The sequence below is a fragment of the Mesoplodon densirostris genome, chromosome 16 (genome assembly GCF_025265405.1).
Source record: "Mesoplodon densirostris isolate mMesDen1 chromosome 16, mMesDen1 primary haplotype, whole genome shotgun sequence".
Lineage (NCBI taxonomy): Eukaryota > Metazoa > Chordata > Mammalia > Artiodactyla > Ziphiidae > Mesoplodon > Mesoplodon densirostris.
The window spans coordinates 65,230,743-65,258,043 of NC_082676.1; the positions used below are offsets into that span (position 1 = coordinate 65,230,743).

The 27,301-nt window shown below is 53.6% G+C and overlaps 1 protein-coding gene across 5 annotated transcripts in view; it reads left to right on the plus strand.

Annotated features, from left to right (window-relative positions):
* LOC132503754 (phospholipid-transporting ATPase ABCA3) overlaps positions 1–27,301 on the plus strand; it is a 45,321-nt gene that overhangs the window by 12,735 nt on the left and 5,285 nt on the right. For all 5 annotated transcript variants that reach the window (XM_060120514.1, XM_060120516.1, XM_060120517.1 and 2 more), the window contains 19 exons: positions 1,389–1,648; positions 3,595–3,711; positions 3,990–4,110; positions 8,056–8,229; positions 10,833–11,014; positions 12,983–13,126; positions 13,625–13,754; positions 14,261–14,415; positions 14,683–14,838; positions 14,920–15,130; positions 16,136–16,286; positions 18,524–18,622; positions 19,774–19,957; positions 20,738–21,041; positions 23,103–23,376; positions 25,061–25,265; positions 25,621–25,840; positions 26,112–26,270; positions 26,548–26,720. In XM_060120514.1, the coding sequence (XP_059976497.1) occupies positions 1,389–1,648; positions 3,595–3,711; positions 3,990–4,110; positions 8,056–8,229; positions 10,833–11,014; positions 12,983–13,126; positions 13,625–13,754; positions 14,261–14,415; positions 14,683–14,838; positions 14,920–15,130; positions 16,136–16,286; positions 18,524–18,622; positions 19,774–19,957; positions 20,738–21,041; positions 23,103–23,376; positions 25,061–25,265; positions 25,621–25,840; positions 26,112–26,270; positions 26,548–26,720 (3,419 nt within the window). The remainder of the gene's footprint in view (positions 1–1,388; positions 1,649–3,594; positions 3,712–3,989; positions 4,111–8,055; positions 8,230–10,832; positions 11,015–12,982; positions 13,127–13,624; positions 13,755–14,260; positions 14,416–14,682; positions 14,839–14,919; positions 15,131–16,135; positions 16,287–18,523; positions 18,623–19,773; positions 19,958–20,737; positions 21,042–23,102; positions 23,377–25,060; positions 25,266–25,620; positions 25,841–26,111; positions 26,271–26,547; positions 26,721–27,301) is intronic.

Here is a 27,301-nt window from a genome sequence, read left to right on the forward strand (position 1 = left end):
CACAGCAGGCCCTCCAAGAATTAGGCCAGTGTTCCCCCCAAGCCCACCCCCAAATGTCCATACCTTAGACCCCTGATCCCCTGATAAAAATTGAGCCCCTGGAATAGTCTGAAAGAAGGAGAAAACGCAGATGCGCAAAAGATGTTCCCCACAGCATTATTTACAATCATAAAAACTTCAGCAGTGGGACATGATGGATCACAGAGGGTGGCTTTGCCTCGGTGTTGAGCAGCTGCAGAGGTTATGGTGGTGAAGACCCCATGGCAGCATGCAGAACCTCGTGGAAGAACAACTAGGGACCAGGAGGCAGGCAGGATGTTTCCCGGGGGAGGCGTTGTGACGTGAGAAAGACACTGGCTTTGAAGCCAAGAGACCAGGGTCCCGTCTCAGCTTTGTCACCTCCCCCTTTGTGTGGCTCAATGCCCTGGGCCTCAGTGGCCCCGTTTGTCCAGTGAAGATGTCGTTCACTACTCTGCAGGGTCGCAGTGAAGACGAGAACTAAACCCCCACCCAGCACAACGAGGGGTAACATTCACTGAGCACCTGCTATTTCTGCAGCCATAAAACCACTTACTCGAGGTGGTAGAAGTGCACAGACGTGGTGACCTCGTGCTGGGGGTGGGGTGGGCATAAAATTGCTTTTCTTCTAGAGGCTCGAACTCAGGCAGCTGACAGTTCTGTGCTGGAGGATGTTAGGTGTTCTAAATGTCACTATTTTAGGAATGAGGGTGCCCACGCCACCCAGACCTGCATCCCATGTCCCCTCTCTGTCCCCTGGGCTCGGACGTCAGGAATCCAGGCTGCCTTTCTCTCTCCTGAGGCTATGCCCCACTCCTTCCATAGGCTCAGCCTCTCACAAGCCTCGCTCTGGACTGGAATATCGTATCCCCCTGGCCCTTATCACTTAAAAAATGTTATCGCAGACAAACTGTGGGGAGTCAGAAAGGGCCAGCAGGGAGGGACCACAAAGCACACAAAGGTCGTGTAGTGGTGGCCTTTGGTCTGTGGTTCCTGCCTCCCTTTGAGATGGTAACTCAAGGCTGGATGGAATGAAAGTTGCTGATCAGCTGGTCTCAAGGGAGCAAGACTTGTCGATTATCCCAGTAGGTCCTTAAAAGTGGGCAAGGGAGGCAGAAGAGAGAGTCAGAGAAAGATGTGATGACACTGAAGCCAGTCAGAGAGATGTTGCCTGGATGGTTTGGAAGGTGGAAGGAGGGGCCTCTAGCCAAAGAGCGAGGGCGGCCCCTGCACACTGGAGGCCTGTGGGAAACCCCAGGCCACTTCACCAGCTCAGTGCCCACAGCGCTCTGAGCACCAGCACCCAGGACCTGGCTTCTCCCACATGTATCGACCCCACGTGCCGGAACGTCCTCTGCTCCCACACTCAGGGTATATCCGTGAGGGCTTCCTGGCCGTGCAGCATGCCGTGGACAGGGCTGTCATGCAGTACCACGCCAACGCCTCCACGCACCAGCTGTTTGAGAAGCTCACCGTGATCGCCAAGAGGTTCCCTTACCCGCCTTTTATCTCGGACCCCTTTCTCGTCGCCATCCAGTACCAGCTTCCCCTGCTGCTCATGCTGAGCTTCACTTACACCTCACTCAGCATCATCCGGGCTGTCGTGCAGGAGAAAGAGAGGAAACTGAAGGTAACCCTGTTTGTGTTTGGCTTTGAGAGATCCTGAGTCCGGGCACAGTGTGGCCATGGGCCGTCGTGTCCTGAGTCCTGTCATCAGGCGGGGGGGCAGCTCCTGGGCACTGGGGGCACCAGGGCAGCTGGGTGTGGGGCTAATGCCCACGTGGCTCAGCCCATCTCGGGCTTCTTTGAAATCAAGCCTGTTCTGTCCAGATTTTTAAAACCCTGATACAGCGCTGTAGTTCATGTGCTGTATATTAAGGACTGAACATTGAAAAGAGTGTTTGGATACATTAGGTAAAATAAAATACATTGTTGAAACTAATTTCATTTGTTCCTTTAAACTCTTTTGGCTGCATTGGGTCTTTGTTGCTGCGCGCGGGCTTTCTCTAGTTGTGGTGAGTAGGGGCTACTCTTCGTTGTGGTGCGTGGGCTTCTCATTGCGGTAGCTTCTCTTGTCGCGGAGCATGGGCTCTAGGCACGTGGGCTTCAGTAGTTGTGGCTCGCAGGCTCAGTAGTTGTGGCTCGCAGGCTCAGTAGTTGTGGCTTGCGGGCTGTAGAGCACAGGCTCAGTAGCTGTGGCTCACGGGCTTAGTTGCTCCACAGCATGTAGGATCTTCCCAGACCAGGGCTCGAACCCGTGTCCCCTGCATTGGCAGGTGGATTCTTAACCACTGTGCCACCAGGGAAGTCCCTAAACTTTTTTTTTTGGCCACGCCACGCGACTTGCAGGATCTTAGCTCTCCGACCAGGGATGGAACCCGCGCCCTTGGCAATGAAAGCACAGAATCCTAACCACTGGACCGCCAGGGATGTTCCCCTTTAAATTTTTTTGATGTGGCTACTGAAATTCTGAATTACGTATGCGGGTCGAATTCTGTTTCTGTTGAAACAGTGAGTCAACACGAGACAAGTGTTCACATACATGGAGAGCAGGAAGCGAACTTTGCGTATGTATGATCAAGGACAGCTGTGGTGCCCAGCTGTCAGGCAGTGAGTGTCGTGGGGGATGGAGAAGTGTGTGAGGTGTGCTCCACAGGCATCTCACTGACATAACCATGTACACCTGGGTGAATAGTGTCCCCTGTAAGCTCTCACCTCTGACGCTGCCAGAATTACCCAGAATTTATGTGAAGTTCTTCCTTTGGCAATGTCTGCAGTGCCAGTGGAAGGACATTTAGAGTATTCTCAGTGGTGCCAACTCTGTGATTATTGGAGCTTTTTTTTTTTTTTTTGCCATACCGTGCGGCATGTGACATCTTACTAGTTCCCCGACGAGGGATTGAACCCGTGCCCCTTACATTGGAAGCTCGGAGTCTTAACCACTGGACCACCAGGGAAGTCCCTATTGGCGCTTTTAAATTGCTGTAAATGAGGGGCTGGGAGAACTAATGAGGTGGGTCCTGTCCACTTCAGTGCCTAAATAACTTTAATAAAATGGTGCGACGCTGAGGTGGTTAGCAGTGGACAAGGAAATGGTTCAGGAAAAAATGTTTGTGTGTGCACACGCCTCCAGGTACATAGATGAAGCCAGTGTGGCAGGATGTTGAATGATCACTGAGCCCAAGTGGTATGTGAGTGGCCACCGTTCCAATCTTCCTATTTTTCTGGTGGTTTGAAATTGTCCATGAGAGGAAGTTGGAAAATCAGCCTAGCTTGGTGCCTGGCACACGAGAGACACTTAATCAGCCCTGGTCCCCTCCCCCAGACCAGTGTTGTCCGTGGTAACAGACAGGCCTGGGTCTGCTGTCCTCTACGGCCCCACTGGGCACTTGTGCCTGGCGCGGCTGAGGAGCTGGCTTTTTACTCTTAAGTAATTTCAGCCAAAATGGCCACGTGTGGCCACAGGCCGCTGTATTGGATGGTGAGGGTTTAGCATGAGGTAGGCTCCCGGGGTCTGGTGTGGCAGGGGTGGCAGGCGGTGGGGCGTGTGGAGCAGCACATGTGCCCCTCCCCCAGGAGTACATGCGCATGATGGGGCTCAGCAGCTGGCTGCACTGGACCGCGTGGTTCCTCCTGTTCTTCCTCTTCCTCCTCGTCACCGTCTCCTTCATGACCCTGCTCTTCTGCATCAAGGTGAGTGTGGCTTCAGAAGGGGGTCTCACATGAAAAGCAAGGCGTTGGAGTTGGTGGGAGGGCCAGAGACAGCTGTGGCACCACCAGGGAGACCCCAAGACTCCGCACGTAACGGCTTTGGTTGGGGAGTCTACCCTTTTGGTAGAGAGGACTGGTGTAGTCCTTCTCCCACCCTTACCAGCTCCGTTTGGGGCTGAGAAAGTTTGAGACTCTTCCTGGTTTTGTCTCCCCTACCCCGCCCTGCCCCGCCCCCACCTGCCAACGGGATGGCCGCACAGGTGAAGAAGAATGTGGCAGTGCTCGCGCACAGTGACCCCTCGTTGGTGCTGGTCTTTCTGGCCTGCTTTGCTGTCTCCTCCATCTCCTTCAGCTTCATGGTCAGCACTTTCTTCAGCAAAGGTGAGTTGTCCTGCCCCTGAGAGTGGAGGTCTGTGGGTGATGCACACTTCAGAAGACCGGCAGTTTCTCTTGGGATGAGTAAGGTCAAGGGGTCCAAGGGCATCTGAGCAGAAATAACCCGGAGACTGAGGTTTTCTTTACTCTGTGCCTTCCTTTGGATTCAGTTTTCTGGGTGTCAGAGTACATCCCTGAACAGTTCTTTCACTGAAGCTCAGCAAGTGGTTAATTCTCATTGACTTTGTGTATCTGAAGATGTCTCTGTTTTGCCCTCACTCCTGAATACTGTCTTAGCTGCGTATAAAATTCTCCTTGGCACTTTGATAACATTACCTTATTGCCACCGGATTTCCATTATTGCTGGGAAGAAGTCAACTGACAGTCTAGGTCTGATTTTTCTGTGTGGATGTTTGGATCTGAGGACTCATGTCTTTTCAGTTCTGCATTTCTGTTCGTCATCCATCAGACTTTGCTCCCTGTTAATCCGCCTTCTCTTCTATTAGACCTAAGTTGAAGCCTCTCAGTCTGTCCTTCATGTCTCATAACTTTTTTTTAATTAATGTGGTAAAATACATATGACATAAATTTACCACTTTAACCATTTTAAGTGTAAAGTTCAGTGACATTAAGTACATTCACATTGTCATACAACTGCCATCCATCCCCAGAAATCTTTTCATCTTGCAAAACTGAATCTCTGCCCCCATTAAACACTAACTCCCTACCCCGTTCCCACAACCCTGGAAACCACCATTACACTTTCTGTCTCTATGAATTTGACTACTCGGGACCTCATGAAGGGGAAATCATGGAGCGTTTGTCTTTCTGTGACTGGCTTACTTCATTTAGCCTAATGTCTTCAAGGTTTATCCCTGTTGCAGCTTGTGTCAGAGTTTCCTTCCTTTGTAAGGCTGAGTAATATTTCATCATATGTATAGACCACATTTTGCATATCCATTCATTCATCAATGGATATTTGGGTTGCTTCCACGTTTGTGGCTATTGTAAATAATGGTGCTATGCACATGGGTGTACAAAGATCTCTTTGAGACCCTGCTTACAGTTCATTTGAGTGTATACCCAGAGGCAGAACTGCTGGATTGTATAGTAATTCTATTTTTAATTTTTTGAGGAACTGCCATACTGTTTCTACAGCAGCTGAACCATTTTATATTCCCACCAACAGTGCAAAAGTGTTCCAGTCTCTCCACATCCTCACCAATACTTGTTATTTTTTGCTTTTTTTTTATAGTAGCCCCCTCTTGGGTGTAAGTATATCTCTCAGTCTGTTCTTTATGTCTCAACTACTTTTTCATACCTTAAAAAAATCTCTTTGTGCTGAGCTCTATATGAATTCCTTAGAGTTCTCTTCTAATTCCCTAATTCTCTCTTTGACTGTGTATGTTCTAGACTGTGTCTCATCTTTGAGATTTTATTTCTATGACTATATTTATCCTTTACCAACTATCCAGTTGATTATTGTACATATCCATTTATTCTTGTTTCTTCATCCATTCTTGTGGGGAAAAGTCCTCCTTTTATCAATGGAAACATTTCTTCATTTACTCCTTAAGTCCTTGATATTCTTGTTTTGAAGTCTATCTCTTTCCTACTCAAACTTACTGCCTTGGAGAGCTTTAAACATGGGGATAATTCCAGATTCAGACTCATGCCCAGCAACTCCCCTTAGATGTTTAACATGTGTCTCAGATGTGTCCTGAACTACTGATGGTGTCCTCAAAACCCCATTTCCCCATCTCTACCATGTGTTCACACTAAAAACCTGGGAATGCCCTCGACTCCTCTTCCTCTAGCATCCTGCCCCAGTCCAGTCAAATCCTGTCCACTGTACCACAAGGTACCCCTGAACTCCAGCCACCTCCCACCTCCCCCACAGCCCTGCCCTGGCCCGAGCCACTGTCATCTCCAGCCTGGTTGATGGCGGTGGCCCCATAACTGGCCTCCCTGCTTCTGCCCCTGCCCCTCTTCAGTTTCTGCCCAGGTCAGAGGGTCTCCAGTGTGGTCCATGGGCTCCTGGGACCTTTAGAGGTTCACAAAATCAGAACTTTTTATGATAATATCAGAATATCATTTGCCTTTTCTACCATGTTGACACATGCACTGATGGTGCAAAAGCAAAAGTGGTAAAACTGCCGGCCCTGAGCATGATCAAGACAGGCTCCAAACTGCACTTGGCAGTGGTGTGTTCTTCACACCACACACTCTTGTAAACAAACAAACAAAAATGCCAGTTTCACTCAAAAATGTCCTTGACGGAGCAGTAAAAAATGTTAATTTTGTTAACCTTTGACTCTCAAGTATACTTTTCTAATATTCTGCGTGACTAAATGAGATGTCCACAGAAAGCGCTTCCTTGGGTGCTGTAGTATAATGATTCTCTTGAGGAACAGCATGTGTGCAGGTGTTCGAGTTGTCAGCTAAACTAGCCACTTTTTTCACAGAACACCATTTTTGCTTGAAACAATGACCATCACACTGTCATTCACATGCTGGTATTTGGTAAGCATTTTCTCAAGTGTGAGCTGCCTTTTTAAGGAAAACAACTGACAATATCTGATGTCAATTACAAAATTCAGGCTTTCAGGCAACAAAAATAGAATTTTGCAAACTTTAATCTACTACCATGAGCTTTACAGCCTCCCAGCCTCCCAGCCTCCCTTGTAACCTGTTCCAGGTACAAGATGGACCAATAGATTTTCACGTAGCAGAGTATAAAAAGTTCATTGTTCAGGTTGATTCCATGTGGCACCTCACCTTTAAGAAACCACCCTTTGTTTAGTGGTGGTGTGGTAGCAAAGAAGAATATCCAAAATACCTAAAAAGGCTATTAAAATTCCTGTCCCTTTTCCAACTGCTGATCTCTGTGAAGCTCATTTTCTTCATTCACTTCACCTAAAACAAGGCAATACGTCAGAGTGAATGCAGAAGCAGATATGCGAATCCAGCTGTAATCGGTTAAATCTTTACAGAGGTTTGCAAGAATGTTACACAAGGCTACTCATCCCACTAAATTGTGGGAAATACAGGTGTTGTTCATAAAAATACTTATATTAACTTGTAATGGGTTTATTATTGTTATTCTTAAATATCTTAAAATTTTCTTAGTATTCATCTCTGACACAGTGGAATATTGACATATATATAATGTTTGTATCCCACATAAACAAAGTTCTTTGACATCCTCAACAACTGTTTACAGCATAAAGGAGTCTTAAGACCAAAGGGTGTAAGGGCACTGTGTGGACTGAAGCCATGCTGTCTCCCCACACCTCCACCACCCCATCCTTACCTCTTTCAGGTCTTTTCCACGTTCACCTCCTCATCAAAGCCTTCCTTGGCCACCTGGTTATAGTTGCAACCCCCAGCCTAGGGAGTGTCTTGTCCCAGGTCTGTGGCTTGTTGCTCTTCACAGGGTTGTACCCACCCAGCACCATCTGCTTTACTTACCTTCTTGTCTGCTGGCTGTGTCCGCACTGGATCCTAAGCTCCCCGAGAGGAGGGCTTTGTCTGTTCTGTTTCCTGGTGCCTGGAACAGGGCCTGGCACAGAGCAGGTGCCCAGCAAGTATCTGTGGGATGCGCGAGTGAACAAGATGGGGCAGGACCAGGCGGGGGATCAGATGCTCCGTGTTAGTCGTGTCAGGTGTACGATGCCCAGATAGCTGGAGGTAGGTCTGCAGGAGAGGGTGGAGAAATCCCCTTGGGATTCCCGGGGTGGGCACAGGCACACCAACAAGGGCAGAGGCTGAGGGCCGAGCATGGAGTGCCCCCCCAGCACTGAGACTTGTGTCCCCGTGTCCCCGGCTCCTGCCAGGCTGGGGTCGGGCAGCTCGCCCGAGAGAGGTGTCCTTTGTGCCACGGATGGAGCCCATCGGTGCAGATGCTCTCGCCTGGTTCTGGCACACTTGTCTTCCTCTCTCTGCCCATAGCCAACATGGCAGCAGCCATCGGGGGCTTCCTCTACTTCTTCACGTACATCCCTTACTTCTTCGTTGCCCCTCGATACAACTGGATGACGCTTAGCCAGAAGCTGTTCTCCTGCCTGCTGTCCAATGTTGCCATGGCAATGGGAGCCCAGCTCATAGGAAAATTTGAAGCAAAAGGTGAGTATTTTCCTTTACACAGGCTGTCCTTGCTGATTCAGTTACCCCCAGAGGGTCTAAGCAGAGGGGCCTCCAGCCTCAAGACTCTCGCTCCAACGATAATCAGACACATCAGCACAGCTAAAAAAACAGTGCGTTTGGAAGGCAGGTCCTCGGCAAGGGGGAGGCTCACGCCCAGGGCAGACGGGGAAGAGTGACCAGAGCCACAGGGGAGGTAGGTCAGAGACACGTGGTTCACAGGACAGAGAGTTAAGGTGTCCAGTGCAACATTGGCCACCACCTGGCCATTGCGGTCGCGGCTCTGAGCTCCCCTCAGAGCCCTGCCTGGAGCTGGCCGTTACTTCAGGAAAACGCTGGCCATGAGTGTCTGCATCTGCCAATGGTGGGATTCAAGTTGGTCGCCTCTGAGTCTCTGCCTGCCTCTCGGGGCTTTAGGATTCCTAGGCCAGAGGTCTCAGTCTGCGGGGTTCGAAGGGCTCCCAGCTCTTGGTGAACTGGTAGAACTAGCATCTCCCCTCCTCTTGTTTCCCTGATACCTCCTGCAGTAATTGGTGATGACGGCAGGAAGGCCTGAGAGAGGAACAAGTCACAGACCAGGACATTGCTTTCTTGAGTTTTGTGAAATTTCCTGATTTTTAAAATGTCATGGGTGTCAAATAAACACCTCTAGGGCTGACGTTGGCCTGTGGGCTCCCATTTTGCAAACCCTGCAGGACATGCTCAGATTTCACATGGTAGAGTCAAGGCTGCTCCTCTAAAGGGTTGAGAGGACGCCTAGTTTAACCCTTAACCCCACACCTGCTGGGAAATCTCCAGAGATGGAGTGCTCACCTCTTAGGAGAAGGCCCCGTTCATTTCTGGATCACTCAGACCACCTCACAGAAGGACCTTGAAGAGGCAAGTGGGCCCAGACCCGGCCCTGCCTCTGTCTCACTTGCCTTGGTTCCAAGCGGAGACAGAAGGGACAGGATGAGTTTATGTGTGGCTGGTGTTGTCGGTGTCTGTCTCCCGGGAGCTCCTGGTGTTGCTCTGGCTCTGCTAGCAGGAGTTGAAATACAACCTTGCTTCTGAGTGACTGACCTGAGTGCATTCTGGGATGGTCTCACCCTGCCCCACCCAGATGTTCTCTATCAGGCTGAATGCTCTGGTTTCTTCCAGTCATGCAATTCCTAGTTGTAGCTTCCTAGTTGTGGATCTAAGGAGGGAGGGAGGTGGGTGGCCACGGGAACCTTTAGTGTGGCTTTATCCTTAATTAGAATTTTTTTCTTCACTTGGCAAAGTCCTGTGACATTGGAGCTTTTAAATATATGCGGTTCTCCATGTTCAGTAGTGTGTGATAAAATGTAGATTTTTTTTTTTCCAGTATGTGGGCCTCTCACTGTTGTGGCCTCTCCCGTTGCGGAGCATAGGCTCTGGACGTGCAGGCTCAACGGCCATGGCTCACGGGCCTAGCTGCTCCACGGCATGTGGGATCTTCCCGGACCAGGGCACGAACCCATGTCCCCTGCATCGGCAGGCAGACTCTCAACCACTGCGCCACCAGGGAAGCCCCAAATGTAGATTTTTTAAAGGCACAGTCCCTTCCAGGGTTCAAATGCTTTTTAAAAAGCCATTTACAAAGAGGAGTCTAACTATATGGCACCTCTTGGTTTTCAAAATTCTATACTGAATTTTCTTCTTTTTTTTTTTTTTTTTAATTTTCTCCTGTTTTTTATTTTTTTATTTTTGGCTGTGTTGGGTCTTTGTTGCTGCACGCGGGCTTTCTTTAGTTGTGGCGAGCAGGGCCTACTTTTTGTTGCGGAGCACGGGCTCTAGGCCTGTGGGCTTCAGTAGTTGTGGTGTGCAGGCTCAGTAGTTGTGGCTCACAGGCTCTAGAGTGCAGGCTTAGTAGTTGTGGCACACGGGCTTCGTTGCTCCGCGGCGTGTGGGATCTTCCTGGACCAGGGATCGAACCCATGTCCCCTGCATTGGCAGGCAGATTCTTAACCACTGCACCACCAGGGAAGTCCCTGAATTTTCTTAAAATAGACAAACTTCTAGTTGTTTGAAAGTGAACAGTGACCAAGGCTGGAGAGCAGCCATTTCCATCATGGGCCCTCGAGCCAACCCAGGTGGTCCAGCCGCACAGAATCCCCAAGCATCATTTGGACTGTGATGTTGCAAACCAGAGAGAGGACAGAACACCACGAGCACCACTAAACAGAGCTTTATGTATGCCGGGAGTGTTTCCTTTTTTTGAAAAGACTTGTATTAAATGCACCCTCTTCCAGTGTTGGCCTTACCCAGATCACATATGTGTATGTGTGTATGTGTGTGTACACATGTATGTGCATACGTGTATATGTACAGGTATGTTATGTAGATGGATATGTGTTTATGTGTGTATATGTCATAAATCAAACATGAGCCCCTCTCGTCAGTTCACAAGCTTTTGCTAGTTCTATGACACCGATTTGGTGACTTGCTCTTGTCTAAAGGCCTGAAGAAAGTTGTCAGGTTTGCTGTAGGCGGGGAGCCGTCACACTGACTTTGCACTGCTGCGCACACATGTGCATTGGCGACCACGGGTCCACTTCAGTCCCGTTTCCTGGCGTGTCTTCCAGGCACAGGTGTCCAGTGGCGAGACCTCCTGAGTCCTGTCAACGTGGACGACGACTTCTCCTTTGGGCAAGTTCTCGGCATGCTATTGCTGGACTCCATCCTCTACAGCCTGGTGACCTGGTATGTGGAGGCCGTCCTCCCAGGCCAGTTCGGTGTGCCCCAGCCCTGGTATTTCTTCATCCTGGTAAGTTCTGACAGCCACCTCTGTGGGGGTGGAGGTGGGCCCAGCACCCACCCCAGGCACCTCTAGTCCCTGACATGCAATGCATGCCCTGTGTGCTGTCATGAGCCGTGTGTCCTAGAGGCCCCGAGACCCCCACGCTCGAGGTGATCCCTGCGCTCCAGGGTCCGAGAGGAGGAGCTGGCGCTGGCTGGCCTGCCACAGGGCCAGTACACAGCCCCCTCCCAGCCGTCTTTCTCAAAAAACGTCTTGTTGGGTTTTCTGCCTACAAAGTAATAGAGCTTTGTGTAAAAACGATCATGTGCTGGAGTGCACAGCACACTCCCACCACCCAGAGATGAACATCGCTGACACTTGGAGGTGTAGCTCTTCAGATGATTTTCTATGCATGTGCAGCTATAACATATATACACTTGTTTTTAGAAGGGGGGATTATATTGTAAAAATGCTTGAAACTTGCTTTTTTTTTTTTAACGTAACAGTACATCTTAGATATCTTAAGTACATATACATGTGGGTCTATTTACAAATATGCTTTTAGATTTTTATCTATACGTGTTTATAAATTTTTAAAATTTATTTATAAATATATTTCTATTTAAACATATGTGTTTTCAACCAACTTCACTTTTTAATGACTACACAGTATTCCATGGATGTACCACTGTATCATTAACTAATTCCCTGTTGGTGAGCTAGGTTAGCCAGGTGCCGCTTCATCGTTTGTTCTTTGATTCAACAAATATTTATCAAGCATCCATTTACTGTATTTCATCAAATCTAAGATGGCCCTTGGGGAATTCTGTGGCAGTCCAGTGGTTAGGTTAGGACTTGGGCTTTCACTGCCAGGGTAAGGTTCGATCCCTGGTCAGGTAACTAAGATCCCACAAGCTGTGTGGTGTGGCCAAAATAAATAAATAAAAATAAAATAAAGCTATAAATACATTTAAAAAAAATCTAGGGCCTCCCTGGTGGCGCAGTGGTTGAGAGTCCGCCTGCCGATGCAGGGGATACGGGTTCGTGCCCCGGTCTGGGAGGATCCCATATGCCGCGGAGCGGCTGGGCCCGTGAGCCATGGCCGCTGGGCCTGCGCATCCGGAGCCTGTGCTCCGCAACGGGAGAGGCCACAACAGTGAGAGGCCCGCATACCGCAAAAAAGAAAAAAAAAAAAAAAAAAAAAATCTAAGATGACCCTGATTCTTAGAGGCACCGTTACTTCGTCACCAAGAAAGAAAGATACTGACAGTTAAAACTATGGCATTTCTGTGATTTGTAAGACACATTCTGATTTCACAGTCACTTAAAACTTGAGACACGTGTCCCCTAAAACCAACGGACTGTGATATGAGGAACCACCCCAGGCCGTGGGGTACATGGAGGCTAGAGCTGTGGGTGAGATGTTCTCCCCCCGCAGGGCTTCCCTCCGGGGTGTGGGCATTCTTCCAGGGCCCTGTGCTCACCTCTCTTGTGACCCTGCCCAGCCACTGTGCCATCAGTGTGCCACCCTCAAGTGACACCTCCACTGCCGGGGCCAGACCGTAGAAGCGGAGGCCTCCTCCCAGCAGAGGGAGGCTGGCCCTTGGGCTTCTCCTGCTTATTTCACGAGTGCCTGCATGGCTGAGTGAGGATGCAGCTGGGGGCTCGCCCCACATGGCTCTGGGCTGGACTTAATGACCTGTCTTTGTATTAAATTCCATTGTTAACTTTCCCTGTATCACTTCTGAGTTGATGTGCATGGTAAGCCCCTTCAGCAGAATAGGAAACAGTCTCAGAGCTTCCCAGGGCAGCTGGGTGCAGAACTGCGCTGGGTCTCACCCCAACCCTGAACTCTAAGCAGCGTCTTCCCTACAGCAGCGCCGAGCAGTGGAGTCTAAGGGCGGCTACTGTCTGCTCTAGCTTGTCGGTTGGTTGTCACAAACAAAATGAACTGACATGACTTGGCTGTTTGAGAGCTTCTGATTTCCATCCTAGCCCTCGTATTGGTGCGGGCACCCGAGGACAGTTCTAGGGAAAGAGGAGGAAGACGATGACCCTGAGAAAGTGCTTAGGACCGAGTACTTTGAAGCTGAGCCAGAGGACCTGGTAGCCGGGATCAAGATCAAGCATGTATCCAAGGTGCCATACCTATGGGGACGGGGACCGCAGGGTCACGGGGCAGAGACCATCCTCTGGGCCTTGTTTCTCCTGGATTCCTATGGCTGCCCTCTGACCGGCTCTCCTGGGCACCAGCCATCCCTCAGGCTCTGTCCCTAGGGCCCAGTGTGGAGGCTCAGGGTCGAGTCAGCAACCCGTGCTGCCCCACTTAACCTCTGACCAGCTTTGCAGTGGACGCTCTCTGTGCTCGCCGTATACGATGCCTGGGCGTCGCGGGCCTTCTAGTCTTGCTGAGACACCAAAACACCTGGGTGCTGGGGACCTGGGGTGGGGCGGAGAGCAGCAGGAAGCAGCGGGGCCTCCTCTCAGTCCTCCTCCGGCCTCTCTGTGCGCTGGTTGGCGGTACTGGGCGTGGTCTCCTCCCCAGACGCTTGGACGGGTATTCCAGAGGGGAGTAGAAGGGGCCCTTTGCAGTGAGGGGCTCCTGAAGTCCGGGGCCACCCTCTGCCTTTCCTGCAGGTGTTTGGAGTGGGGAACAAGGGCAAGGCAGCTGTCAGAGACCTGAACCTGAACCTGTATGAGGGCCAGATCACTGTCCTGCTTGGCCACAACGGCGCGGGGAAGACCACCACCCTCTCCATGCTCACTGGTGAGGGGCCCAGCCTTCATGCCCCACCCTGATCTCCAGGCCCTTCCTTCAAGGCCACCTCAGCGCTGCCCCGCCCCGGCCTTGTGCCCTCAGGTGGTTATTGTCCTCCCCCTTCTGTGCTGATAGCTAGTGGAGCCCCAGGGGCTCTAGGAACAGGGTGGGAGCCTCTCAGGCCACACAGAGGCGGCCCCACCCATGCTGATTTGGTCCCAAGCCCACTCTCCTAGAAAGCTGTCCTGGATGAGCCAGCCCAGCCCTGACAGTCATCCTGTCCTCCCTGAGGACAGGCTCGAGTAGGACCTGGGCTCAGAGAGTGTGGGGGATGCGCCTCTCTCATTCCTCACAAGCCACACATCCTGGCAGTGGGCATCCCCCACCCTCCTCTGTCTCCGGAGACCCACACGGCAGGGTGCACACCGTGTGGACCAGGGAGGCTCAGCACTCCTCGTGCTACTGGAAGATGTTCGCGCTGAACTTGAGCCCCGGGGTCTTCTGCTTGGCCCTAGGTCTCTTTTCCCCGACCAGTGGACGGGCATATATCAGTGGGTACGAAATCTCCCAAGACATGGCTCAGATCCGGAAGAGCTTGGGCCTGTGCCCGCAGCATGACGTCTTGTTTGACAACCTGACTGTCGCAGAACACCTGTATTTCTATGCTCAGGTGAGCTGGCAGGTGACAGGATTCATGGGTCGTCGTGGTTATTCCATCACCCACATGCTCGGGTCCCCAGGGCAGCCATGTGAGTCCTTAGCCTCCCAGCAAACTGAACCTGCTCCGAGGAGGCGTTCGCCAATTTTGGGGTGGGTGGGTGTCAGGACACGAGATCCAGCCTGGGGAGGGACAGAGACAGCACCATTCCAGTGCCAGCTGGACAGGCTGGCCTCCTGTCAGAAGCCGCTGCCAGATCTCTGTCCCCTGCTGTGTCAGCTGAAAGGCTTGTCGCGCCAGAAGTGCCCTGAAGAAGTCAAACGCATGCTGCATATCCTCAGTCTGGAGGACAAGCGGGACTCCCGGAGCAGGTTCCTGAGCGGGGGAATGAGGCGCAAGCTCTCCATCGGCATTGCCCTCATCGCAGGCTCCAAGGTAGGGGCGGCGGGGCCTGCAGCAGCCTGGGCCTAGGACGTGGCTCTGCCGTCATCACAAGCCCTTTCCTCTGCCCTCCAGGTGCTGATGCTGGATGAGCCCACCTCGGGCATGGACGCCATCTCCAGGAGGGCCATCTGGGACCTTCTTCAGCAGCACAAAAGTGACCGCACCATCCTGCTGACCACCCACTTCATGGATGAGGCCGACCTGCTGGGGGACCGCATCGCCATCATGGCCAAGGGGGAGCTGCAGTGCTGCGGGTCATCTCTGTTCCTGAAGCAGAAATATGGTGAGCGGCCGCAGGCAAGCAGCGGGGCAGGCAGCCGAAACTCCATTCTGTGTGGGGTCAGCGTTGCTGGCCCAGTGTGCTGGAGAAAGTATCCACTGACAACGTTCCCGAAGGGCCCCTGAGATCAGGCAGAGAGAGGCCTTCTCTAGACATCCTGTTCTGCTACCTGTGGGTAGAGACCCGAGGCCCCCAGGCAGAGGGGCCTGTGAGAATGAAGAAGGAATGAAGCAGGTAGTCTTGATTTGGAGCATCATTCAGCTTTGAGCAGTGGACTAGCAGTCAAGTGCCAGGGCCACCAAGAGCAGGGGTGCCGTTGCAGAGACCAAGCCCGCTCGCCAGCGTTGCAGCTCCCAAACAAGTGAGGGGCCCACGGCACTGTCTAGGGCTGGTGGGCAGCGCATGGAGTCAGCCCCGTCTTTGCTGTATGAGCATGGCTTCCCATCTCGAGGACAACTCATGGTCCAACATGGTCCTGGCACGCCAGGTCACATCCATGTCCCGCCAGCAGAAGGAGCCAATATAGAAGACCAGCGCCCCACCCCCAGGACACCCCAGGATTTGCACCCCTCACATCTGCGGCTTCCTCTGACCAGCACACAGCCCCAAAAGCAGAAGGTGATCTAGTGTGGTCACCATCAGGCTGGGGAGAGGCTGTAAGAGAGTGGCCTTTGTCCTTAGGTTCTGCTACCGAGAAAGCAGGGAGAAGGGGTTTTGGGGACAATTTGTACCCCAGTATCTGAGGCTTGACATCTGAAGTCCAGCTCTGGTTTCACCTCCTTATCATGCTCACCACCCCAGGTCCTCCAGCATCTCTCCCCAGCGGGCGGAGGTGGGGAGGTGAGACCCTCAGGACAGCATTGAGGTGCCCTGAGATGCATCGATTCCAGTTCACTTGCCCCAGCTCTGCAGCCCCTTTCCCAGGAGCCTGACCTGCAGGAGCCCGGGGCCCTGGGTGGGCCAGGAGGAGGGTGGGATGCAGCCTCACTGGGCTCCTGGGTGTACCAGGCGCAGGCTACCACATGACGCTGGTGAAGGAGCCTCACTGCAGCCCCGAGGGCATCTCCCGGCTGGTCCACCACCATGTCCCCAACGCCACCCTGGAGAGCAGTGCCGGAGCAGAGCTGTCGTTCATTCTTCCCAAGGAGAGCACACACAGGTACATACATGTCCCAGAGAGCACGGACAGGTACACATCCTAGAGAGACCATGCACAGGCACGTGTGTGTCCCAGAGCATTCACAGTACAGATCTGAGAAGGAGGCTCAGGGGGCCTTAAGGGCTCCGTGTGTAGAGTCACCCGCCCTGCACCTGTGTGGCTTGGCCAGGGGTACCTCTTAGCTCCTGGGCCTGTGATGGTCGGTACCCAGTGAATCTGCTTGCTGGGCCCAGGGTGCCAGGCCTCTCTGTGCGTCAGGGCTGTACTCGAAAAGGAGAAGAGTGGCTCATCACAGGGTGCTCAGTGCCCTGATGCCATCCACACTCGGCACGAGGCTCGCTCCTCACACCACAGCCACTCAGGGTTAGTGTGCAGCTGTGAACTCGTGTGTCTTCTTGGTCTCGGAATCTGAGTCATGAACACAGGCCTCATAAACAGAGCAGACTCCCGGTGTGGGGAGGTAAAAACCAAACTCTTAAGTCACATTCAGAAACTTCGGAATAGAAGACTTAAAAGTACATTAATCTTGCTGCAATCCGGATTGAGAAATGTGGTTTTAATTACGGCAGTGTTCTCTGACTCATTTTTTTTTTTTTTTGGCTGTGTTGGGTCTTTGTTGTGCGCGGGCTTTCTCTGGTTGCAGCTAGCAGGGGATATTCTTCGTTGCGGTGCGTGGGCTTCTCATTGCAGTGGCTTCTCTTCTTGCGGGGCATGGGCTCTAGGCATGCGGGCTTCAGTAGTTGTGGCTCGCAGGCTCAGTAGTTGTGGCTCGCGGGCTCTAGAGAGCAGGCTCAGTAGTTGTGGTGCAGAAGCTTAATTGCTCTGTGGCATGTGAGATCCTCCTGGACCAGGGCTCGAACCCAGTACCCTGCATTGGCAGGCAGATTCTTTTTATTTATTTATTTATTTTTATTTTTGGCTGCGTTGGGTCTTCGTTCCTGTGTGCGGGCTTTCTCTAGTTGTGGTGAGCTGGGGCTACTCTTCGTTGCAGTGCATGGGCTTCTCATTGCGGTGACTTTTCTTCTTGTGGAGCATGGCCTCTAGGCGCATGGGCTTCAGTAGTTGTGGATTGCGGGCCCTAGAGCACAGGCTCAGTAGTTACGGTGCATGGGCTTAGTTGCTCCGCAGCATGTGGGATCTTCCCGGACCAGGGCTCAAACCCATATCTCCTGCATTGGCAGGCAGATTCTTAACCACTGAGCCACCAGGGAAGCCCGGCAGACGGATTCTTAACCACTGCGCCACCAGGGGAGTCCTCTCTGACTTAGATATAGTATAATTCGTTTTACACCTACTCTGTTATCACACACACACAAATGTGCTAATGCACATCCTTTTAGAAAAATCTTTGTCAAGATCTCCAATGACCCCTTAGAATAGATTCCCAACAGTGGGGTAAATTTTACCAGATTCACTTCTGGAAAGGTGATGTGTTTGACTTCCCCAGCAACAGCATAGGGGAGTGTCCATTTACTCCACAGTTGCCAACTTTGAGTAAAATTTCTTTTTAATATTTGTGTATCTAATGGGTGAAAATGGCACACACATGCACAATTGCCATTTTGTATTCCATTCCTGCTGGCGGGAGGTTGACCGCTTCCCATGCTTATTGGGCTATAAGCGTCGCTTCTTCTGCGTGTTGCATGTTCACGGCTTATGTATTAACATCAACCATTTGTGTTGCAACTTTTTCTAATTTGTCGCTGCCTTTTAATTTTGTGGGATTTTTTCCCCCTGCAGGTGGGATTAATGGGTTATATCTTTTCCTTTGTTATTTCTTCTTAGAAAGTACTTCCCTACCCAATAAGTAAAAGAACATTCATCAATTTCTTTTGGTTTGCTTTGTGATTTCATGTAGGTGTATAGGTATCGAAGAGTGCCTAATAGGCCAACATACTCAAAAAATGTTATGTGTGGGAATTCCTTGGTGGTCTAGTGGTTAGGATTCAGCACTTTCCCTGCTGTGGCCTGGGTTCAATCCCTGGTCGGGGAACTGAGATCCTGCTAGCTGCGCGGCATGGCCAAAAAAAAAAAGATTATTAAAAAAAAATGTTACATGGGGGGAGAAAGGGTGCGCAGGGGAAGAACAAAGCCTAACTTTTTTTTTTTTTGAGAAGGCATCTCGAGGAGCTAACCTTCCTTTGCTCCTCCCCCATACAGCACAGAGGTGATTATTTAGAAATAAATTATCTAGAAAGTCACTGAGAAGTGACTCATCACTCGGTCTTTTTCTTCAGGTTTGAAAGTCTTTTTGCTAAACTGGAGAAGAAGCAGAAAGAGCTGGGCATCGCCAGCTTCGGGGCCTCTGTCACCACCATGGAGGAAGTCTTCCTGCGGTAAGTAAACGTGCGTCTGCATCTGTCTAGGGCTCAGCCTTGTGGATGATTTTTCCAAAGTGTGATAATAAAGCAATCCCCTTGATTGTCATCTGGAACACCCATCTGAGGTGGACCTACAGCCCGGGGGGGTGGGCAGCAGGGCAGTGGGCCGGCTGTCAGGGCCCGAGTTCACATCATAGCCCTATATTAACACTTGCACAGACTCAGCCAGGTTCCTGACACGCGCAGTGACTCAGACAGCAGAGCAGCCGAGCTCTGATCACTGGAAACTCCACTCCCACGTTGTGAGTGTGTTGGCATCTCCCCTGGGGCCCCTCCCGGGAGCACCTCAGCAGCATCAGGCTGGCCAAGCTCCTCTCAGGTCTAGGTAATGATCCCGGAGTGTGTTTCCATCTTTGATGAACATGTGAAATTTAGCCTTCACCCCTCAGAACTACGGGGTGAGCTCCAGACGGTTAATACATTGGTCAAACATTGTTTGAATGCTTTATTTAGCAGACACAGTGCTAAGAACAAGAAATACAAAAATAACTGTGAGATAGATGTTTTTCCTTGAGGATGGCATACCCTAGAGGAGGCAACAGGATAAGTGAATATAAGTACAGTGCCATTTGAGTCGGGTGGTTCCCTGGCTTCGGTGCGACCCTGACACCAGGCTCCGCCACAGGGCCTGGCAGCCTTACCACCTGCCCGCCCTCCATGCACCCGTCTCTGTCTCACCTGTCCCAGTGTTGCCCCTTCTGGAGCACACTCTTCTGCTCCCTGGTCTCAGAGTGACAGTGAGCGCCTCGAGCCGCAGTGTCCTGTATTGTGACAAGCCCTCCTGGTGCTGCCATCGTGCCCCAAGCCCCGTCCTGTCCCTCTGGAAAGCCTGGGTTATAAATGCTGACTTCGATCAGTCTCCCTGGGAGACCGGGAGGCCCCCATGGGCAGGGCCCTGTCTAGTTGTCTCTCTCCTGGACTTTGCTTGGCTGCCATACCTGGTGTCCTGGAGATACTTGTTGATGAATGAGTGAATGAACGAATGAAGTCCCAGCCGATGGAGCAGATGGCGCTCTGCTTTAGTGCCCCTGACAGTCGCCTGCCTTTGCTGCCCCTCTCCCTCCCCGAGGAGCTGAGTTGTGACGGGGCCTCCATGTCTCGACCAGGGTCGGTAAGCTGGTGGACACCAGCATGGACATCCAAGCCATCCAGCTCCCTGCCCTGCAGTACCAGCACGAGAGGCGGGCGAGCGACTGGGCCGTGGACAGCCACCTGTGCGGGACCATGGACCCGACTGACGGCGTCGGCACCCTGATCGAGGAGCACACTGCCGTCAGGCTCAACACCGGGGTGAGACTGCGCAACCCCAAGCACGGCATGCGTTAGAGGCCGCGGAGGCAGATGTGAGCATAGGGAGGGTCAGCACTCTAGGAAGAGGGCAGATTACAGCTCGTGCTCCCATGGGCTGGCAGGCAGAAGGAAAACCCGGAACATTTTAGTCGAGTACCTGTCATTTCTCGTTGTTCCAACCTGGCCACTCACGAATAAGGGTGAACACTGCTTATAAGGCTAACAGTGCCCCGTGTACTGAGAGCTTAGAGCTTGCCATGTGCCTGGCACCCAGTGAGACAGAGGGCAGCACCGGTCCCATTTTACAGACAGGAAGCTGAGGCCTGGGCCAAGGTCGAATGGACAGCACATGGCGGAGCTGGGCTCTGGTCCCTGCCGGCCTGACCTGCACTTAGAGGACAGTGAAGGGCTGAGCGTGGGGAATATAGGCAGTGGGGGAGGTTTGTCCATCTCCTCTGCTGTGAGGTTGGCCAGAGTCCTCTGAACAGGACCACGGGGAAAGCAGAGGTCTCGGCTCCCCTCTAGGATAGCAGAGGGTCCCTTAACCTCCTTCGACGGTGGAATAGTGCCTGCCCTGCCGCCACAGCTGATGTGAGACCCCCAGGGCGCAGTTGGGACCTATGGGGATGTGTTCTTGTGGGTCTTCCATGTCATCGACTGGGCCCCAGGAGAAGTCCTGGGACCCCAGGCTCATGTGCAGACCGTGCCTGCTGCTGGAGGGCGGGGTCAGGCACTGGCTCTGTGGTGGCGGTTGTATCACCCTCATCCCCTCTGTCGCAGCTGGCCCTCCACTGCCAGCAGTTCTGGGCCATGTTCCTGAAGAAGGCCGCATACAGCTGGCGGGAGTGGAAGATGGTAGCAGCGCAGGTCCTGGTCCCTCTGACATGCATCACCCTGGCCCTCCTGGCCATCAACTACTCCTCCGAGATCTTCGATGACCCCCTCCTGAAGCTGACCTTGGCTGAGTATGGCAGAACCATCGTCCCCTTCTCGGTTCCCGGGACCTCTCGGCTGGATCAGCAGCTGTCAGAGCATTTGAAAGACATACTGCAGGCTGAGGACCAGGAACCTCGAGAGGTGCTGGGTAAGGGGTGTCCCCAGGTGGCTTGGGGCCCGAGTTGTGCTGTCAGAGCCTGCTTCTCAACCAAGGCACTGTGGACATTTGGGGTGGTTCTTTGCTTAACAGCATTCCTGGCATCACCCCCACTCCAGACATTGCCAGGTGTCCCCTGGGGGAGAAAATCTTTGCCCTGAGTCAGAGGAAGACAAAAGTCCACGTCTCTAGGGCTAAACTTTGTCCAGGCAGTCATTTACAGAAGTCAGATTCTTCAGGACCATTTACAAATGAAATGTAAAACCTCAGCAATGTTTACGTTATTACCTTTTTTTGTTTGAGAGGCCGGTCATGATATGCCTTATGTGACCTGGTGTTTTCTTACCACATCCTAAAACTGAAACTATCTCGTGCCCCTGGCGGTGGCAGTTGGACACTGCCCTGGCTTTAGAGCAGGCATCGCACTCTAGTTAAATGGAATATGCTTGAAGTTTTTCACGTTTTTCTGCTCCCCTTCCACTTCCTGGCCAGCAGCTTTGAGGTTCAGCACGCTGATGGTCCCAAAATCTTGGCAGGAGTCAGGTTCCTCTTTAGGAAAATGTTGAACGTATCAACGGCCTAGAGCAGGCCGGCACTGCTAGGGGCACCGCTGCCAGGAGGAGCTGCTGCAGCCGGAGTCCCTGCTCGGCCTGCCAGCAATCAGGGCCCTGAGTAGCCCTACTGACAGTGGTGGGCGCCTTGTTTGTCACTCCCATTCCATCCCATCTTGTTTTCTGGCTGTCACTCGGCCTGGCGTGAAGATTTCAGGGCTGTCATGGTGTGTGGTGGCTCCAGGGATTTAGAACAGTGCCATAGATGCCTGGGCCTGGGAGGGTGTGGAAGACCAGACTGCCTGCTCCCTCATGGAGCGTGGGGACTTTCAGTCCTGAGCACCTTACTGTGGGTGAATTACACTGCACCTAATGCATCTGACCCTTTTCCTTGTGTGCCAAGAGCCACAGCAGACTTGCCGAGAGCCTCTGTAACTGTCTCCATTAGAATTCATCAACGGGTCCCTGTCCCCTCGCTGACACTCGGGTCCCACAGTGTGGGTGTCATCACTGTCCCCAGGCGACAGCTGAGTGAGAGGCAAGGCGGGAGCAGTGAGCATGTGTGAGATGCTGGTTCCCTGCAGCCACGTGGCCAGCTGTGGGCTGGGCAGTGTGTGCTTGTGAGCTAGTGGAACTGAATGCCCCCAAGGTCACTCGTGGGTGGGCAGCTGACCCCACCCCCGTCAGAACCCCCACTTGCTCTGTGCCACAGCTGAGGAGCAAAGTGATGGGCCTGGCATGATTGGGATTCTGTTGCTGCCCTTGGGTTGCAGGAGAATGCCAGGCATATGGGCTGCCCAGAACCCAACTGCCCAGAGAATCTGATGTGAAGTGGAGATTCGCTGGAGCTCATCCGCGTGCCAAGAGAACAGCTCCTTCTCCCAGGGCCTTCTCCCTCAGCACACTCTTTTTAAAAACTCTTATTTTCTTATGATTATAAAAGGGTACTTATTTCTTCTATGAAAACTGGAAAAACAGAGACATAGAGGGACAGTCCTGTGTAATTGCACCCTTGGAGGTAGCCCCTCACCCACCCCTGTGGTCCTGAGGGCTGGTCGAAGCCCACCTAGGGCTGCCCTCCCTGCACCTGACTGGGAGCTTCACCCTTCAGTCCGCTCAGAGGTTTCCACAGCTCTGACTTCTGGACCCTCACCTCCTCCTGATCCAACCTTCTTCCTGCCACGTTGACCCTGGCTCAGGTCCAGGCCCTGTATCTCTGAGAGGCCCTTTAGTGTGTGTATGTGTGTGAACAGGGGGTTTGTGGGGGAGAAGGAAGAGCCTGCCCTGCCACTCAGCTCCTGTGGCTATGGGGGTGTCCCCCCCAAGGCCTGCAGCCCCAGGTCCTGCTGCTCCCACTGCGTGGCCCCATGGTCCGTGGACAGCGTGCGGGTGGAAGGTGATGCATCCTTTCTGCTGTTCCTCCGGCCCTTCAGAGCCCCACAGAACAGGGCCTCGGAGGGGGACGCAGGACGCTGCTGACTCTGCCATTGCCCACCCCCAGGTGACCTGGAGGAGTTCCTGATTTTCAGGGCCTCGGTGGAGGGGGGCGGCTTTAACGAGCGGTGCCTGGTGGCGGCATCCTTCGGAGACGTGGGCGAGCGCACGGTGGTCACTGCCCTGTTCAACAACCAGGCGTACCACTCGCCGGCCACCGCGCTGGCCATCGTGGACAACCTTCTGTTCAAGCTGCTGTGCGGCCCTCAGGCCTCCATCACGGTCTCCAACTACCCTCAGCCCCGGAGTGCCCTGCAGGCTGCCAAGGATCAGTTCAATGAGTATGTGCACTGTCCCCCCGTCTCAGGACCCCATCCCCACATGGTCAGGACCTGGCCCAGCCCAGTCAGGACCCTGCTCCCATCAGGTCAGGACCCCTCACCAGGAATGACCACCTCAGGCACTGCCAGGGACCCCCAAGGGCCACAGCGGTAAAAACAGCATTGTTTCTGCCCTCAGGAATCTCCCAGTTCTTGGCTGGGGACTCCTGCCCCACATCCTTCTCAGCCTTCCACACTCAGCCTTCCCTTGGACAGCAGATAAGCTGGTGAGACCACAGCCCCCATATACCCAGGCCCCACGGGAGACTCCTAAGGATTTGGAGAGCCGTGCCCTCTTCCCAAATCTGCACCCGGCTCTTGCTGGCCACTGCCCCTGGGGGATCCGAGTGTCTGCTCCCGTCCAGCCTGCAGCACGCAGCTGTTGTGTGTGTTGCTGCCCCTCGGTGGCCTTGAGTCAGGGAGCCCATTGGGCATCTCTGTCCTTAGGCCTGTCACACCATCATGTGTGTAGGACTCTCCCTCTTCCTCGTTGCAGAGTCCCCAGACCTCTGGGGACCGTCCAGAGGAAGCCGGAAAAATCAATTAATTTCAGTACAATCATTCCACCTCAGGGCAGTTAATCAGTGGGGGGCGGTTTCATCCCCACTTCCCATTTTAGACTGTGCCCTGGCCCTCTGGTGTCTCCCTCCCTCTCTGCTCCCTCCCGTCCCCACCACGGAAGCAGAGACACAGCGGTGGTCCTCTGTTCTCGCCATGCCGGGGATCAGGCTGAGGAGTCAGGCTTAGTAGGGTGACAGTGGACAAGGAACAGGAGTTTTCATTTTGTTGTAACAGCTCTAGGAGATATAATCCACCTGCCATACAGTTCACCTGTTCACGGTGTACAACTGAACAGTTTCTAGTATATTCAGAGTCGTGGAGACATCACCACAGTATAATTTTATTGAACGTTTTCATTATCCCTGAAAGAAACCCCGGGACCACTGGCACTCCCCATTCCTCTTTCCTCCACCTCTAAGCAGCCAGGAGTCTGCTTTCTGTCTCCATGGATTTGCCTGTCCTGGACATTTCATGTAGATGGAATCAGATACCATGTGCGTGGCCTTTCATGACTGGCTTCTTTCACTCTCGAGGCTCATCCACGTTGTGTTAGCACTTCACTCAGTACATAGCATCCATTTGTCCCAGCACCATTTGTTGAACCTTTCGTGGGGTGGGGTGTTTTAAGCTACAGAATAATGCTGTCAGCGCTGGTTTCTGGAACATGTTGCTGGCACCTGAATGTCCTGCTCACTCAAGAGCGGGGAGATGGCCACCACCCTGATGCTGTGCCCGACAGCGGGTCTGACTGGGGCAGCCAGAGAGAGCAAGGTGGAGGTCTCAGATCCATACCTGAGTATCTGTGGGGAGTGGGTGGCATGGGGACAGATTAAAGGCAACTGGGAGAGTGGCACTGCCATCATTGGGGATAGGATGTCCAGAGGAGGAGCTGTTCTCAGGGGGATGGAATTTTCCTGGTGCAGAGACCCTGAGGCTCTCATGTTCTCCCTTAAACCCTTTAGTGGCTGGGCCACTGAATCACCTGCTTTGGACAGTAGTGACCCAGCACTTGATACCCCCACCTGCCCGGACATGCTGTGCTCTGTCCCTGACCTGTCGATGCGCACCCTCCTCAACCCCGCAGGGGCCGGAAGGGATTCGACATCGCCCTCAACTTGCTCTTCGCCATGGCATTCTTGTCCAGCACGTTCTCCATCCTGGCGGTCAGCGAGAGGGCCGTCCAGGCCAAGCACGTGCAGTTCGTGAGCGGAGTCCACGTGGCTACTTTCTGGCTCTCGGCTCTGCTGTGGGACCTCATGTCCTTCCTCGTCCCCAGTCTGCTGCTGCTGGTGAGCTGCATGGTGCTGGGGCCCTTCCCCCGCATGTCCAGGGGCCTTGCCTTGGGGACCGTGCACGGACTGAAACCAGCCTGGGGTCCATGCTGGCAGCTCAGCCCCCGTTGTGGGAAGAGGTTGGGAATGCCCTGGAAGCCCCCCTCGTCTGTCTGCACACCCCGGCCTCTGCCCCACTTTGGTAGGTAGGGCCCTGGAGCAGGTGCCCTGGTGGACAGCTCCCTATTTCCTCAGGGAGGATACCAGGAGAGCCATGGAGGTGGGTCGGGGGCAGACACGGCCAGAGGGGCTGATGGGCCTGGGCTTGTGTGCCCCCTGAGGGCACGCTGGCCGCCTGTCTGTGCTGCTGCAGGTGGTGTTCAAAGCCTTCGACGTGCACGCCTTCACGCAGGACGGCCACGTGGCCGATGCCCTGCTGCTGCTCATGCTCTACGGCTGGGCCATCATCCCCCTCATGTACCTGATGAGCTTCTTTTTCTCGGGGGCGGCCACTGCCTACACGAGGCTGACCATATTCAACATCTTGTCGGGCATCGCCACTTTCCTCGTGGTCACCATCATGCGCATCCCAGGTGGGAGCCAGGAGACCACCTCCCTGCATTCCCATCCCTGCACCCACAGAGCTGCTCAGCCTGATGGGGGAGGCCCAGATGGGGGCACCGGGCAGGCCGGTGGGGCCGCCTGCCAGAGGTGCTGCCCCGGAGGCCTGGTGCCTGATCCCTGGGGGAGACACAGCTGGCTATGCAGGGAACTCCGGAAACCTGCCCTTCCCGATTGCTCTGTTCTTGGAGGCAGGTGCGGTGTTTCCTCCAGCGCTGACTTGTCTGTGCCTCCTCCCCACAGCGGTCAAGTTAGAAGAACTTTCCAGAACCCTGGACCGCGTGTTCCTGGTGCTGCCCAACCACTGTTTGGGGATGGCGGTCAGCAGCTTCTACGAGAACTATGAGACAAGGAGGTACTGCACCTCCTCCGAGGTGGCAGCCCACTACTGCCGGAAACACAGTGAGTGTCCAGACCTCTCTCGGGACAGCCTGTCCCCCGTCGCAGGCACAAGGGCCACCTCTCATGGTGAAGCCACCAAAATGCAGGAGATGCTTGGGGCCCCCATGTGGCAGTAACACACCCTCAGAAGCCCAGTGGGCCCCGCGCCAGTGCATCCTCCACCCTGGGGGCTGAGCACAGGCACCTCACGGTCCCAGAGAGAGGGTCGTGGGCTGGGACCCCAGAGGGGAGGGGCGCTCAGGGCGTGGGCACAGCACCCTGTCCCTTGCTTGCATAGACATCCGGTACCAGGAGAACTTCTATGCATGGAGCGCTCCGGGGGTTGGCAGGTTCGTGACCTCCATGGCTACCTCAGGGTTTGCCTACCTCACCCTGCTCTTCCTCATTGAGACCGATCTGCTGTGGAGGCTGAAGGCCTGCCTGTGTGCCTTCCGGAGGAGGCGGGCACTGGTGAGTGGCTCCGGGGCCCCCATCTGGCCTTTGGCTGCTCTGCATTGGGCGCCCTCCAACAGAGGTTGGGCTTCCTTGGGGCCACCACACAGGGAGGGCCTCAGCACTGGCCACAGCCCGGCTGCGCGTCCACCGGCAGCGCGCACAGCCTGGGAGGGGCTGCAGCCTCGCCGTCCCCAGGGGCTCTCCGTCCCAAGACCGTGAAGCCATGGAGTCGAGGGAGCCTGGGGCCTCAGGGACCTCGGTCTCAGTGGAGGCGTGTGGGCTGGAGCGCCCTCATGTTTGTCACATACATTCTCTCCCTAAACAAACAAAACCTGTTGAAACAGCATTGGATGGACAGGAACCCAGGGCTAATTGGGGCTAAGATATTATGACTTTTCTAAGAAAAGGGGTTTCATGGTTTTCTTCATGAGCCCTGCACCGTCCTTGTCCCTCAGGTAGTTTGTGTCTCCTCGAGGCAAATGTTAGCCCTTACGGCTACCCAGCTCTCCTTGTGGGAGGTCTGAGTCAGCACACGTGGGGCTGAGCCGGGGTGAGTAGTTTAGCCCTTCCTCCCATGGGGAAGGACCGCTCTGGCG